Consider the following 16,432-nt stretch of genomic DNA (forward strand, 5'->3'; position numbering starts at 1 on the left):
GGTACATGGGTTCGAGCCCTGGTCCGGGAAGATCCCACATGCCGCAGAGCAACTAAGTCCGTGGGCCACAACTACTGAGCCTACGTGCCACAAATACTGAAGCTCACGTGGCTAGAGCCTGTGCTCTGCAACAAGAGAAGCCACCGCAATGAGAAGCCCGTGCACCTCAACGAAGAGTAGCCCCCGCTCTCCGCAACTAGAGAATGCCTGCACACAGCAATGAAGATCCAACGTAGACCAAAAAAAAAAAAAAAAAAAAGAAATCACACTCAAAAGATACTTAAGTCAAAGTCTCCCTTTCACAGCTCTGGGTCTAGTCTTTGGTTCATAGCCTGTAACGGTGCTTATCACGCACTTCTTGGCGCTGGGGCTATTTGTGGAAGATCCCCTCTCCTCTATTAGATCATATCAAGGCAGGTACTGGGTCTTATTTTTCTCTGAGGACGGGAAATGGTAGACTCACCTAAGCCAGCTGCCTGGTCTCCTCCTTGCTCTGGGTGTACTTCCCCCTCCAGGAGGAGGGCTGTGTTTTTTGTATGCAAGGTCGAGTGGGAAACATACGGTGTTGAGGACACTGTACCTTGCTGTAGCAACAAATCAGCAGCCTGGACATCTAATGGGGAGAATACACCTAGTCCTCTCCTCCCACCCCCGTTGCTATCGCCCCTCTGTGGCTGCCTGCCTCCCTGACAAAGTAAGCAGCTAGCTCAGTGGAGGGCTTGCGGAATTCAGCCTGGGCCAAGTGATTCTGGCGTCCAGACGGACAGTATTGCTAATGACTAGGCCACACCGTCGAGTCCCGGTCCCAAAGCGCTGGTGCACCTGGCACTCTCCAAAATCCCTGTAGGGTCTCCCGTACAGGGACCTGGAGCCCACGTTGGGCAGCTAAAGACTTGCCTAAGGTCTCTGCTTAAAGTGGACTGGCCGGAGTGAAAACAAGAAAATCTAGTTCCAGGGCTTCTCGCACCTGGCGCTGCGTTTATTTAAGACCAGGATAACACCGCTGGCCGGAAGGGGGTGCCGGAAGGGCCGTGGGGCCTGCGGTCTGACTCGTTGAGATCACCGGGTTGGACAGGGAAAGGGGTGCCGGACGGCCACCAAGCTGCGAGACCTGCCAGGCGGAGGAAGCGCCGACTTCATCTACGCACCGCCTCCCTTCCGGCCCCCCTCCCAGCTCCACCGCGCCCTGGCGGGAGAGGGGCGGCGCGTCGTGGGTGTTGGAAAGGCAGACGCTGGCAGGCGCTGCGGGCCGCGGCGAAGGGAGGGGCTTGGGCGCGCGCACATGCGCGTGTGCGTGCGTGCGTGCGTGCGTGCGTGGGCGCGGACCACAGCACGCTGTGCGCGAGGCGGATGTCCGGGCCGGTAGGGCCGGAGACACGGACGAGATGGCGGAAGGCGGGGGCTGTTGTGAGCGACCGGATGCGGAGACCCAGAAATCCGAGCTCGGGGCCTTAATGAGGACCACGCTCCAACGAGGGGCGCAGTGGTGAGCGCTGGGCCCGCCTTTCCGCCCCACAGGGCCAGGGGCCGGCGCTCGGACGCTCAGGTCCGGCCCCTCTTTCCCGGCTTGGGCAGGGGCCAGGCGGGGGCGATGTTAGTGACCCTGAGAGAGTGGCTTGAACCCCGCCCCTCCCTCTAGGGGAGGGAGCCCTAGATTACCTCTGGGAAAGCGTGGGTGGAGCTGAGGGTCGTCCCGGTCCATTCGGAGCCCCACGGGGCGGATCCGGCGGAAGCTAGGGCTACGGGATGGACCGAAGCGGAACGCTCACGGGGACCTTCAGGTTGAGGAGAGGTCTTTACCTTTGAGGACTCGCTTTGTGACTTTGGGCGAAGGCGTCCACACCTCACAGACCCTGATTCCTTACTATTAAAACCAGGGTAGCGATATTTGGCGCCTCTGCCTTCAGTTGGTTGAGGCGTAGATCCGAAGTAGATACTTGTAAACTGCCGAACAGACGTCAAGGTCAGAGGCTGAACAAATGTCTGAGAGCCCCAGGTTATTTTGGTAGCAGATGTCAAAAATAATTGTGGCGGCAGCATTTCAGAGTGGGAGAGGCAGGTAGCCTAGAGGCTAACTAAAAAGAGGATTAAAAGACCAGGATTTAGAAGAGCAAGTCTGAGGAAGTTTTTCCTAATAAATTGTCTAGTAGAAGGGACAGGACTTACACTAGTGAAGAGATTCCTGGGTGGTATTATTGTGTGGGAGCAGAAAACTGGGGCTTGTCTTTGCATTGAATATGATTGATCAACCCTCTTTAGGAAACTATGGTAGTGGTCATAATGCCCCTTATAGTGACAGAGGAATTGAGCAGGAAAGAGAAGCATTGAGATTAGGAAGAATTCAGTCTTTACAGTGTTCTTGAGCTAGCCAGGCTGTGAAAGAGGCAGGGCAGGCAGAAGTACTTTTAGATGATATCCTGAGTAGTGGTGGCACATGAAAAATACTCAGCAGAAGCAGAGAAGTTTCACATAGACTAAAATCACACACTAAAAGTGTTTGGAGGGGAAAGAGCATTTTAGAGATTTGGATATACTTATGGATCCTTGTGGCCTTGGGGAAGCTGCCTGATCTCTCAAGTGTGTTGGTTGTAAAATTTGAAGGACTCACCAATATAATTGTTGTGCTTTGTTCCCCTACAGAGGTTTTCCCCTCCTGTCTTAATTTTAAAACAGCATGGTGATACTTCTAAAATATAACCAGATCAACTTAATGCTTTTTTGACAAGATAAACACACCAAGACAATATTATATGTATGTATGTACGTGTATATATGTGTACATGTATGTGTGTGTGTATGTATACACACACACATATATGTACACACGCAAACACATTTTTTGATACCTTGTTTGGTCCTCAGAGGAAAACTGAAGTGTGTGATGTTATTACCTCATTTTTAGAAAGAAAATTGTTTTACTGCTCTTCATATCAAGCAAAGCAATGTATCCAAACTGTCTGCCTGGACAAGGACCTCTACAAAGATCATTATGAAATTAATGACATGGTCATTAGCAAACAAGGTTTTCCCCATAGAAAGAATTTCTTTAAACAAGCATTTTGAAGCCAGTCATTTCCTTCCTTTCATTTATGGATTCTTTCAACAATCATTTCACTTAATGGATGTCTGCCTTGGGCCAGGCTCACTGTGCCATGCAGGGCCTGGTCCTGCTCCTGCTCTTCAAAGTGTGTTTTTCAGTGGGGGTTGCTTGCTCCCCAAGTGGAAGGACCATAAAAAAATTGAGGGAGCAGCTGCAGGAACTTACAAGCTCAGCTTGTCTGGTATGGTAAATTTTTGTCTTTCTCTAGGTATCTTATTGACAGCCGGTGGTTCAAGCAGTGGAAGAAGTATGTGGGCTTCGACAGCTGGGATATGTACAGTGTGGGTGAACATAATCTGTTTCCTGGCCCGATAGATAACTCCGGACTCTTTTCAGGTGCAGTATCCTGTTGCTAATCTAACTGAAATGTCCACCTGGGTAGTGGCCTGAGGTCATGTTTATCTGTAACATGGATATCTTGAACCTGACTTTGCTACTGTGAGGGGATAGAAACAAGTGTCCTTGACTTGTGTCTATAGCAGAAGTCTATGCAGACCCTCATGGAGAAGTTAAGCTGCTTTTTTTCCCTAAATTAACTGCTCTTGGTAAGAGTGTGCTTCTAGCATTTTAAATTTCTGTCTGCCTGTCTCTTTCTCTTTTTTTCAAATTAGTTCTGCTAGAGATTTCAGATTTTAGATTAGTGTATTCAATGGAAAGAAATAGGATATCTTTTTTTTTTTTTTTTTTGCGGTACGCGGGCCTCTCACTGTTATGGCCTCTCCCGTTGCGGAGCACAGGCTCTGGACCCACAGGCTCAGCGGCCATGGCTCACGGGCCCAGCCGCTCTGCGGCATGTGGGATCTTACCGGACCGGGGCACGAACCCATGTCCCCTGCATCGGCAGGCGGACTCTCAACCACTGCGCCACCAGGGAAGCCCTAGGATATCATTTTGAAATGGCATCTGGAATCTGAAATTTGGGAACCAGAATTTTCTGTATTACCTTTGCAGTGAAATAAATTGTAGACCTGTCAACATTCATCAAGCATTCCTGTGATGGCCGTGCTTGTCATAGAAGTAGTGTAAGGGGAGGTGGAAGGTTAGTAGAGTTATGATCACAGTCAGTTCCCAATGGAAGAAGTGACTGAAAAAGTGATGTATGACACACCTGAGCTTGGCTTGCACCTTTAGATGCACAGAAATGGCAATTGGCCTTTCCTAGGCTTTGTTCTGCCTGGCTTTAGACTCCGTTGCAACCACGACAGAGGTGATCTGTTGCCTGGGCCCACAATCAGGGCAGCAGGAAGGCAGACAGTGCATGAGGCTTTTGAGGCTTGATTCAAGTACATAACACTACCTGAGTGTTTTTAAAAATTATCAGTGCTTCAGCATGTACCTTGTTTTAGGGGAGGTCTGAATGACAGTAATGTCATAGGCTTTGTTTACTGATGTAAGTCAGATGGTGGCAGTATACCATGAATTTACCCCAAAGGATCATTGCATTGTGTTTGCATTTTGTCCTTTTCCCTCTTTTTTTTGAAAAGGAGAATTCTTAAGGCTTTTAATAGTATTGGTGATGAGAATGCTAGAGCTGGAGGGACCCTCTGAAGTAATTTTGCCTGACCTTCAGCTAAGGACAAGCATTCCTTCTGCGGTCTTCCAATTTGATGTCACCTGGCTTAGGCTCAAAACATTTGTTGTGTGCTTGGGAAGTGAGAAGTACATTCTGTTCAGACCCTGGAACATTGACAGTGTGGGAATGGTCTATTTCTGGCCAGTGAGGGCCACCCTCTTAGTTCTTGGGCTCTCCAGGCACCTGCCAGTCCCAGTCTGGCTGCCTTCCACCTAGGGTCATGGGAATGACCTAGAAGGGGCTCTTGAACTTGTAGGAAGGAGGGGGAAGGGCAACTTGCTAATGTCTGCAGAGCACCCCTCTCTTGTTTCCATTTGTGTCCCTGCTGTATATCTGGAGTCCCAATGCTTAGACCAAACTGTGCTCTCCTTTTTTGCCTTTATTTGCCTCTGTTGGAGAAATTTGCAGAGTCCAAATCCTTTTTGTAAAACTCATGTGTGCTTTTTAGCATGCTGCCCTTGGACTGATCCAGTTTTAAGTGAATATAGTGAACTGCATTGAAAATTCCAGTTAAGTTCCTGTGTTTGCCCTATAGTGTCATAAGAATGACATTTTGAGAAAATTGTCACTGAGCCCCAGAGGAGAAAGCCTTGTAAGAATTGATGTACTTGGGGTTGATGATGCTAAAAGCTCTCGGTTCCTTTCCCACCTTTAAAGGTTTCTGGCTGCTGCGTGGCCAGATCTGCATAGTGCTTAGTGTTAGAAATGAAGGTGTATGTCTCCAAGTAAGACAAGTGAATAACCTTTATGAGTTTTAATTTGCAAATCAGAGAAAACCTTGGAGTTTAGGTGTCAGTTTTTTTCAGAAGCTCTTGTTTCAGGTAGACTGATAAGTACTAGCCCTGTGCCATCCTTCTGTTGCTAAATAGAAAAGGGGTGGTCGGTCAATATTAATCATGCCAGAGCTGCTGTGGGATGTGGTTGGCTCATCAGTGAGAAGGAGCCACTTTTTTTTTTCTTTTAAATTATGGTAAAATACACATAAAATTTACCATCTGCATATTTTTAAGTGTTCAGTAGTGTAAAGTATATTCACATTGTTGCACAACCCATCTCCACAACTTTTTTATCTCACAAAACTGAAACTCCATACTCATTAAATAGTATTTCCAATCTCCTTTCCCCCCAAGCCCCTGGCAACCACCATTCTACTTTCTGTCCCTAGAGTCTGACTATTCTAGGTACCTAATGTAAGTGGAATCATACAGTGTTTGTTTTTCTGTGACTGGCTTATTTCATCTAGCATAAAGTCCACAAGGTTTATCCATGTTAACGGCATGTCAGAATTTCTTTTTTTTAAAGGCTGAATGATATCCCACTGTGTGTATATACCACATTTTGTTTTTCCGTTCATCCTTCTCACCTTGGTATTCCTGTTCTCCAAGCCTGTTTAGTTCCTTTCCCTTTTCCTTGGAAATGAAAAAGGCAGAGATGGATCAGATCTGAAACTCACCCTGAGGAAGGGCAGAAGACCTCATGGGGTAGGGTGTAAACTGGTGGGAGAGGTGATAGGAAGCCCTGGTCACCTTGTGCATGCCATTTTTGGTTTTTTGTTTTGTTTTGTTTTGTTGTTTTTTGTTTGTTTGTTTTTGTTTTTAACATTGTCTGCCTTGAATTACAGATGAGTTGCACCATTTTGGGTACTTTTTGCTTCCCTGGCTTCATGGCTTCATTTGTCTGGAGGAGAACAGTGGCTTCCACTACTGCAGGAGTGGGTGTAGATGGGCACAGGCTTAGCAGGGAGGCTTCCTTGATGGGAGATGATTAGTCTTCCCTTGATCCAGTCCCTTGGTCCTCCATTGAGAGAGTATGTTTCAGACCATGGATGTCTTTTTCTGACTCACAGTCATGTTGCCTCCGTGTGGGGTGTAAGATGGATGCTTAACGTGTTAAAGGTGTTCTCCCTCCACATGGCCGATGTCCAGCTGAGTTTTCACTTGGAGTGTTGAAAACTAAGAATGCTAAATGACTCTTGGTAAAATAAATTTAACTTCAATGATTTGTTTCTTTGCTTTCTTAGTAAATCTTTCAAAGGAAGATGATATCTGACCTTAATGCAGTTTCACTAAGCAGAATATTACGTTAAATATTCATAGTAAACAATTTTAATTGTGGAATCTGGAAGCACTTTGAAAGTGTAAATTGGAGTTTTTCTCTTTTCTTTTTCCTTCTCCCTCCAACTATGGAAGAAATACAAGTTCCTCATAAAATGTTCAGAAAGCATGGCTAAAGACTCCAGGTCTGGGGCTTCCCTGGTGGCGCAGTGGTTGAGAGTCCACCTGCCGATGCAGGGGCCGCGGGTTTGTGCCCCAGTCCGGGAGGATCCCACATGCTGTGGAGTGGCTGGGCCCGTGAGCCACGGCCACTGAGCCTGCGCGTCCGGAGCCTGTGCTCCGCAACAGGAGAGGCCACAACAGTGAGAGACCCGCGTACCACAAAAAAAAAAAAAAAAAAAAAACTCCAGTGACAGAATTTTGGAATTTTATACTTGTTCCTATAAATGCTTTTCATGTTTCTGAAAAGTACATAAGAATCATGTAAAACAAACATTTCTGGGGAGAAAAGCAGTGAGCTATGTGCTGTTTTCCGTTTTCAGATCCTGAGAGTCAGACCTTGAAAGAACATTTAATTGACGAATTGGACTATGTATTGGTCCCAGCTGAGGCCTGGAATAAGTTACTAAACTGGTATGGCTGTGTAGAAGGCCAGCAGCCCATTGTCAGAAAAGTGAGTACATGAATTGTTACACCTGCTGGTCAGTGTCTGTGAGTGCTCCCTGACACTGGTGTTGGTTTCCTGGGGTACTGGCCATACGTAAGAAGTTGAATGGAGGCCTCCAGACATCACAGCTGCCCAGTGGCTTGGGATATGTCCAGCGGTGCAGTGAGAGCACATTCTGGAAGGTTCTGTGAGAGAAAGTTCACTTGGGGTCGTATGGATATACAGTAATGTACTGCTTCTTGTTTAACTTAACCTTTCTGATATTGCTTTTCCCCCTGTGCTTTTTTGTTTGTTTGGTGTTTTTGTTTATTTTTGGCTGTGTTAGGTCTATCATTGCTGCGTGTGGGCTTTTCTCTAGTTGCGGTGAGCGGAGGCTACTCTTCGTTGAGGTGCGCGGGCTTCTCATTGTAGTGGCTTCTCTGGTTGTGGAACACATGCTCTAGGCGTGTGGGCTTCAGTAGTTGTGGCTCGCGGGCTCATTAGTTGTGGTGTACAGGCTTAGTTGCTCTGCGGCATGTGGGATCTTCCCGGACCAGGGATCGAACCTGTATCCCTTGCATTGGCAGGCAGATTCTTAACCACTGCCCCACCCGCGAAGTCCCTCTCCCTGTGCTTAAGAATCTCTGGTCACACTGTTGAGTACCTCGGAAAACAGGTGTTTTATATCCAAGAGAACAGTCTCTTGGAAGGCAGGCCCTGGGAGAGAAACCCAGATTGTTAGCCTCTCTGGTAGACAGGACTGGTGAGAATACCACCAGCCTGATTCCCACAGTTGTTTGCTTATCCCACTGGAGAGGGACATCACAGGAGTCCACATGACTCCTGATACGTAGGCATTGGGTAAATTTCTTACTCTGCCTGGTGTTTAGTTTCCCTTCTTAGCAGAGTAGGAAGAGGCTGCAGTCCTGAGGCCAAGCTTCTAAGAGTCGCTCTTCAGGGCCAGAACTACCTTCTTTCTCCAGCTTGAAACCTGGGACTCCAAGAGGGGTTAGGTATCAAATGGTTAGGGGCATGCCAGCCTCCCACAGATGTCTGCACCTGCCCATAGTCCTGCCATGTGGCGAGCGTGCTGCCAAGGGCTTTAACTGTATTCTCTAGGCCTCTTAATTCCACAGACCCTGCAGGGGAAGCATCATGATACCCACTAAGAGATGAACAATGACTTTCCTGTTGTGCACAGTTGTTGCCAGCTCTGGTTCCATCCAGATGCTCTTGGTTGGTCCTAATCAGTGGAAGTAAGGTTTTTAAACTAGGACAGATGCCAGTGGCTTTAAAAATCTGTACTTCTGATCCCCCTATCACTTAAGGAAACTGATTATCATGTGGATTGTGCCTTTTGCCACTGATGAGACATGTTGCTTCCAAGACTGCCCTGATGTAGAACCACTGCTCCTTCACCCGTGCCTCTTGTTTACAGGTTGTAGAGCATGGCCTGTTTGTCAAGCACTGCAAGGTGGAGGTGTATTTGCTGGAATTGAAGCTTTGTGAGAACAGTGACCCCACCAATGTGCTGAGTTGCCATTTCAGCAAGTCAGACACCATCGGTGAGTAGCTGGGCTGGAGTTCCAGGTATCCAGTGAGAGTGCAGGGCATTGTGGCTAATGAGAGGGAAGCTGGGGCACCCTCTTCAGACTTGTTACCCAAATCATCTCGGGTTGTGGTTACCAGTCCTGACCTGGGAGCCTGCTCCCCAGGGCATTCTTGTGGACAGCTAAGCCTGGGAATCATATTGTATAAAACACTGGGCATGGTCTCTGCCCACTTAACATACGGTAAGAAGGGTGAAGAAATGCAGATTCAGAGAGATTAATGTCACTTAATGCAGAAATCTCAGTGAGAAAACGGCAGAGCTAGCATTTGAAACCAAATCTATCTTACCTCCAAAGGTAAGTTTTCTGACTTTTCCATGTTGCTTCTGTGCTAAAAATGGGGACCCACATCATTAAAGAATGGGAAGCATAGGGACAATTTTTGGTTGTATGAGTGTAAGAGGATGCCATGGAAGATGTTTGCCTTAGGAGTCACCAAGGGGCTAAGGTCGGTCAGAAGTTTTGATCCAGAGCATCCAGTGACCATCTGAAAAGGACGGAGGATGAACATTAGCTTGCCATGGCTGTTGCTGGCCTTGCTTCTGGAGAAAGCCCTGAGTGATGTTTCTGCCTGTCCCCAGCAACCATTGAGAAGGAAATGCGGAAGTTGTTCAACATCCCTGTGGACCGTGAGACACGGCTGTGGAACAAATACATGAGCAACACCTACGAGCAGTTGAGCAAGCTAGACAACACTGTGCAGGATGCTGGGCTGTACCAGGGTCAGGTAGGAGGGCCCAAACCATGCCCCAGCAGACAGCTCTGCCCAGGGTGTGTGGACAGGTATCTTGGTTCTGAGCATGTCAACAGTGAGATGGTTTGCACATTCCTAATATGGTTTCCCCTTTCACTCAGGTGCTAGTAATTGAGCCCCAAAACGAAGATGGCACTTGGCCAAGGCAGACCCTGCAGTCAAAGTAAGTGGACTTTTTCTCCCTGCAGCTGGGCACATGGATGTAAGAGAGACACTATTTCCTAAGGCAGTTACTTGTACTAAGAAAATAAAATTCTAGTCTCTATGATAGAGCCGGCCTGGGAGGCTGCAACGGCAGCGGCGGCTGTGACTGGGCTGGTTTAGATGAAGATGAAGATGCACATGTCTGGGAGGATAATTGGGATGATGACAGTGTAGAGGATGACTTTTCCAATCAGTTACGAGCTGAACTAGAGAAACATGGTTATAAGATGGAGACATCATAGCATCCATAAGTGCTGAAGCAACCTAAACTTGAACTGTTTACTAAATTCTAGAGCAGAGAACCCAGGATGGGACACTTTAAAAATGTTTATTTCATTACCTCCTTGGATTTATTTTTGTTTTTGTAACACAAAAAAGTAAATGTTTTGATCTAAAAAAAAAAAGAAAAAATTCTAAATCAGATGAAAACATTTTCAATTATGTATCCAGAGTCTATAATCCTGGCTTTTGGTAAGCAGCATGCTGGGCAACCATCTCAGGGGAAGCTGTCAGGTGTGTGAACAAGGCAGTGAGCCTCTGCTTGTTGCGAATGAAAGGAGAAGAGAAGAGGCCAGGATCTGGGCCAGGATCTGCTCTGCCAAGAGGTGGCTTTGTCTCTGTCAAGGGCATTTATTTTCTCCACCTACAGTTAGAGGCTTTGATGGAAGAGAAGAGGGCTCAGGCATGGGGTCTTGCATGACTTAAAGGTAATAGTTGGATCCCATCTTTACCCAGGGGCCTGGTTCTCATTGTTGTCCTCGTCATTCGCTGCGGGAATTACTCTGCTCCTTAACTGGGGCTCCAGGCAGCTCTGTCTCAGGAGATGTTCATGTGTGGTGTGAAGTTAATGCATGTTCTGAGAAGGGGACAGAAGTGTTGAATTTTTCTTATGGTATAAGATGGGGGAATTGTATCTGTGTTCCAGTAGTTAATGGGGACAGTGTTGGTCTTTGCTTTCTTCCCTCGGTCAGGCCCTGGACAGTGACTGTTTTGTAGTAATGGGCTCTTAGCTCTTTTGAAAATGATGAAAGCTCTGAGCTCTCTCTCAAGAAACGTGCAGGAAGACACAACATTTTGCCAATAATCTCAAGGGTTTTACAGACACCCTGAAGCCTAGCCATGGACTTCAGTTTAAGAAACTCTGGTCACCAGTTCTTGAGAAGATGACAAAATAGCTATGGTAGGCAGAATAATGATCATGTCCCTCCCCAGCGTCCATGTCCTAATCCCCAGAACCTGTAAATATGTTAGGTTACATGGCAGAAGGGACTTTGCTGATGTGATTAAGGATCTTGAGATGGGGAGATTATCCTGAATTATCTGGGTAGGCCCAGTATAATCATGAGGGTCCTTAAAAATGAAAGAGGGAGACAGGAGAGTCAGATGTGAGGGCAGAAGCTGAGTCAGAGTGGTGAAGCGTGAGAAAGACTCAACTGGCCATGAGCCAGGGAAGGTGGGCAGCCTCTAGAAATCCCTAGAGCCCCCACCAAGGAACACAGCTCAGCCCACACCTTGATTTAGCTCAGTGAGAAGAATTTTGGACTTTGGACCTCCAAAACCGTAAGATAATAACTTTGTGTTGTTTAAGCCACTAAGTTTGTGGTAATTTGTTACAGCAGCCATAGGAAACAAATATACTAGCCCAGCCTGCTGACTCCCTTCTTGGAATGGAAATGCCACAGAACCAAGAGAAAATAACATAAAAACTGCGACAACCCCCTTGGGAGAAGGTGCTTGGATTCTAGTCTGTGAGGTAGGGTTGACAGCTTGGAGTGGAAGAGCCTGTGTGTACTGGCCAAGGGAGACTGTTTTCAGTTGTGCCTTTTTCTCTTCCTACTGATGCTTTTCCCCATCCCTTCCACACCCTCAGGCCTAAGAGATTCCAGTGAAGGGAAACAGCTTTTGGAAAAGAGGAGTGCCTCATTGAAATGCCCTGAAGGTTTGAGTCTCCTGGTAGAGGGTGTCCAATGGTGAATGAGCTCAGAGCAGAAGTCCTAAGTCACATTCGCCTCCCTCCTCCCTCAGTAGTGCCGGACACTGTTCTAGATGCCAAGGATACAGCAATAAACAAAACAAAGTTTCTATCCTCAGTGAGCAGAAAATAGATAAATTTAAAAAATACACGTCTGAAGATTTACAAGTACTGTGGGAAAAAATCAGGGAAGAAAATAAGCAAGTGCTAAGGCTTTGGGCATATTTAAACAGGCCGATGGGGAGGCCCCCTGAGGTACCATTTGAACATGGTCATGAAGGAGGCGAGGGAATCAGCAGTGAGTGTGGTGTGGAGAACAGCTTTGTGAGGCAGAGGTGACAGCAGATGGAGAAGTCCTGAGGCAGAGCAGGCCTGGTTGAAGGCCAGCAGGAGTTTGTTATGGCTGGTGCTTGGAGGGATGACAGGAGAGCTGAGGGGATAAGGCCCAAGAGATGCTGCGGTGGTTGGCCTGTGATCCTTGTGAGACTCTAGCTTCCATCTTTGCCTTTCCATGAGGTGGGGAGCTCATTTGAGGGGTATGGTGAGTGAGGAGCAGGGTGATCTCACCTGGTGAATGGCTCACAGGGAGCCACAACGAGAAGCTGACAAGTATAGTCATTAAAGGAAAGTGACAAATTGACATGTTGTGCTAGTTGGAGCAGAATTCATATTCCCAGCTGCTTAGGAGGACGGAAGAAGCATAATGGAAATCCTAAAGAAAAAGAGCAAATGGATACATGAAAGAGGAACAAGGAGATACCTACGTGGAAACAGAGAATTCAGGGGCTGGGTTGAGTAGCAGAATGGATGTAGCTCAAGACTTGAGTGTAGAAGTCGGAAGGTCAGGTTGAAGAATTCTAGGGGATAAGGAGGTGGAAGATAATAGAAGAAAAGTGCTGTGGAGGATGGGAGTAGAAATGCCAGTGTCCAGATAATAGGAATCTCAGAAGCAGAGAGGAAATGACGGACAGGGGAAGAAAATGTTAGAAGAAATAATGACCAAGAGTTACTCAGAAATCGTGAAAGAGGATACATCTTTTTTTCTTTTTTTTTTTTTTTTTGCAATATGCGGGCCTCTCACTCTTGTGGCCTCTCCTGTTGCGGAGCACAGGCTCCGGACGTGCAGGCTCAGCGGCCATGGCTCACGGGCCTAGCTGCTCCGTGGCATGTGGGATCTTCCCGGACTGGGGCACGAACCCGTGTCCCCTGCATCGCCAGGCGGACTCTCAACCACTGTGCCACCGGGGAAGTCCGAGGATACATCTTAAATGTAAAGAATGCTAAACATGACAGAAAAAACAAAGCCCACACCAAGACACGTTAGATTGAAATTTAACAACAAAGATGTAGGGAAAATGTCAAATCTGTTTGAAAGAGAAAGTCACAGTGAGAAGCAGATTAATATCAAACTTCCCAAGAGCCACAATGGACCTAGGAGATACTTTTTCAGTATCAAAGTAAGAAAACTTTAAATATTTATTTAGGCTGTGCCAGGTCTTAGTTGTGACACATGGGATCTTTATTATTTATTTGTTTATTTAAATTTATTTATTTATTTTTGGCTGTGTTGGGTCTTCATTGCTGCATGCTAGTTGCGGCGACTGGAGGCTACTCTTCTTTGCTGTGTGCGGGCTTCTCACTGCAGTGGCCTCTAGTTGCAGAGGACGGGCTCTAGGGTGCGCTGGGTCCAGTAGTTGTGGCGCATGGGCTCAGTTGCTCCACAGCATGTGGGATCTTCCCGGACCAGGGCTCAAACCCATATCTCCTGCATTGGCAGGTGGATTCTTAACCAGTGTGCCACCAGGGAAGCCCAAACACATAGGAGCTTTAGTTGCAGCACGTGGCTCTTAGTTGCGGCACGCCGGCTCTTAGTTGCGGCACGTGTGCGGGATTTAGTTCCCCAGCCAGGGATCAGACCCGGGTCCCCTGCATTGGGAGTGTGGAGTCTTGCTCAATGGACGATCAAGGAAGTCCCAAAGGAAGATAACTTTAAAACTAGAATTTTTTTTTTTTTTTTTTTTTTGTGGTACTCAGGCCTCTCACTGTTGTGGCCTCTCCTGTTGCGGAGCACAGGCTCTGGACGCGCAGGCTCAGCGGCCATGGCTCACGGGCCCAGCCACTCCGCGGCATGTGGGATCTTCCCGGACCGGGGCACGAACCCGTGTCCCCTGCATCGGCAGGTGGACTCTCAACCACTGCGCCACCAGGGAAGCCCAAAAATTAGAATTTTAAAACCTACTAAACTGTTATCTGAATGTAAAGATAATTTTCTCTGGCATAGATGACTTTAGAAAGTTTTCTACACAGAGCTCCTCTTTGAAAACCTCTTGGGGGAAGTAGTGTTAACATCCAGGAGCAGGCAGTAAAATCCAGAAGGTGCAAGGGAGAGTATACAACTAGTGAAGTGTTCTGTTGACCAGAAATGCAAGGACTTTATGACTTTGGAGTAAGCAAAGATTCTTTACACAAGACACAGCACCACAAACCATAGAGGAGGACATGGATAGAGTGGATAACCTTTTTTTTTCTTAAGGTTTTTGTTTTTTTTAAATAAATTTATTTATTTTTATTTTTGGTTGCATTGGGTCTTCGTTGCTGTGTGCGGGCTTCTCTCTAGTGGTGAGTGGGGACTACTCTTCGTTGTGGTGCGCAGGCTTCTCATTGCAGTGGCTTCTCTTGTTGCGGAGCAAGGGCTCTAGGCGCGAGGGCTGTAGTAGTTGTGGCACGTGGGCTCTAGAGCACAGGCTCAGTAGTTGTGGCTCACGGGCTTAGTTGCTCTGCGGCATGTGGGATCTTCCTGGACGAGGGCTCCGACCCGTGTACCCTGCATAGGCAGGTGGATTCTCAACCACTGCGCCACCAGGGAAGCCCGAGTGGATGACTTTTAAATTCAGGACTGTTCTAAAAGAGTGAAAAGGCAAGCCACAGAGTGAGAAAGCTATTTGCAGTACGTATGTCTGACAGATTGTTTATATCCAGAATTTCAAAGAAACCCCTTAATGTCAGTAAGAAAAAGTCAGACACCCCTTCTAGAAAAAAGGGCGAGAAAACCTATAACAGTCACTTTAAGGAAGAGGCTACCGGACTTCCCTGGTGGCACAGTGGTTAAGAATCTGCCAGCCAGTGGTTGAGAGTCCGCCTGCGATGCTAGGGGACACAGGTTCGTGCCCCGGTCCGGGAAGATCCCACATGCCGTGGAGCGGCTGGGCCTGTGAGCCATGGCCGCTGAGCCTGCGCGTCCGGAGCCTGTGCTCCGCAACGTGAGAGGCCTGCACACTGCAAAAAAAAAAAAAAAAAAAAAAAAAAGCTTTAAAAAAAAAAAAAAAGAATCTGCCAGCCAATGCAGGGGACACAGGTTCGAGCCCTGGTCCGGGAAGATCCCACATGCTGCAGAGCAGCTGAGCCTGTGCGCCACAACTACTGAGCCTGCACTCTAGAGTGGCAAGCCACAACTACTGAGCCCTCATGCCATAACTACTGAAACCTGTGTACCTAGAGCCCATGTTCTGCAAAAATAGAAGCCACCGCAATGAGAAGGCTGCACACTGCAACAAATGGTAGCCCCCACTCTCCGCAACTAGAGGAAGCCCATGTGCAGCAACGAAGACTGAACACAGCCAAAAATAAATAAATTTTTTTTAAAAAAAAAGAGGCTAAAAAAAAAAAGAGGCTACCTTGTGGCTAGCGACCATATGGAGAGGTGCTCAACCTCAGCAGTCATCCAGAAATGGCAAATTAAAACCATAATGCAATGCTTCTGCACATCCCCCAGAATGGTTACATGAAAAAGACAGATAGTGTCAAGTGTTGTAGAGGTGTTGGACCTTGCTGATGGGGCATATAAACTGGTATAGTGACTTTAGAAGGTTTAGCAACAAGTACTAAATGACGAATTGTGTGCATATTCTACAACCCAGCAATCCACTCTTAGGCATACAGAAATATATCTCACATTCACTTAAAGATACATTCAAAGATGTTCATGACAGCACAGCTTGTCATAGTCACAAACTGGAGCTAACCTAAATGTCCACCAAAAATAGAATGGATAGATAAATTGTGTATGCATGCAATAGAATTCTCTCCAGCCACAGCAACATTGAGTCTCATAAACCATGTGAATGAGAAGCCAGACACAAAACGTGGCATACTGTTTGAGTCCCTTGATATAAAGCTTAAGAACCCACAAAACTGATCTATGGGTGTCAAGGTCATGATGGAGATTAGCTTAGAGAAGAATCATGACTGCAGGGAGCGTGAGGAAGACACCTGGGGGGTGGTGCTGTCCTGTTCTTTGGTCTGAGGGTACTGCTTATATAGGGGTATTCGCTTGGTGAGAATGTCTTGATTTTTTTTTTTGGCTGTGCCATGCCTCTTTTGGGATTTTAGTTCCCCAGCCAGGGATTGAACCCAGGCCATGACTATGAAATCGCCAAGTGCTAACCACTGGACCACCAGGGAATTCCCAGGAATGCCTTGATTTTTGTACTCTCATAATGTATATATTTCTCTATATAAT

The 16,432-nt window shown here is 47.0% G+C and overlaps 1 protein-coding gene and 1 pseudogene across 2 annotated transcripts in view; both read left to right on the forward strand.

Moving 5' to 3' along the window:
• Nucleotides 1–1,384: 1,384 nt before the first annotated feature.
• USP4 (ubiquitin specific peptidase 4) overlaps nt 1,385–16,432 on the forward strand; it is a 51,003-nt gene continuing 35,955 nt past the window's right edge. Inside the window, exons 1-6 of one of the 2 annotated variants that reach the window (XM_065885635.1) lie at nt 1,385–1,486; nt 3,309–3,436; nt 7,270–7,400; nt 8,812–8,938; nt 9,565–9,710; nt 9,839–9,900. In XM_065885635.1, coding sequence (XP_065741707.1) covers nt 1,386–1,486; nt 3,309–3,436; nt 7,270–7,400; nt 8,812–8,938; nt 9,565–9,710; nt 9,839–9,900 — 695 coding nt within the window. In that variant the 5' untranslated portion in view covers nt 1,385. The remainder of the gene's footprint in view (nt 1,487–3,308; nt 3,437–7,269; nt 7,401–8,811; nt 8,939–9,564; nt 9,711–9,838; nt 9,901–16,432) is intronic. The other variant, XM_065885636.1, reaches the window with a different exon arrangement.
• LOC136128930 (26S proteasome complex subunit SEM1 pseudogene) lies at nt 9,934–10,183 on the forward strand (annotated as a pseudogene).

Source organism: Phocoena phocoena, chromosome 10 (genome assembly GCF_963924675.1).
Source record: "Phocoena phocoena chromosome 10, mPhoPho1.1, whole genome shotgun sequence".
Classification (NCBI taxonomy): Eukaryota; Metazoa; Chordata; class Mammalia; order Artiodactyla; family Phocoenidae; genus Phocoena; species Phocoena phocoena.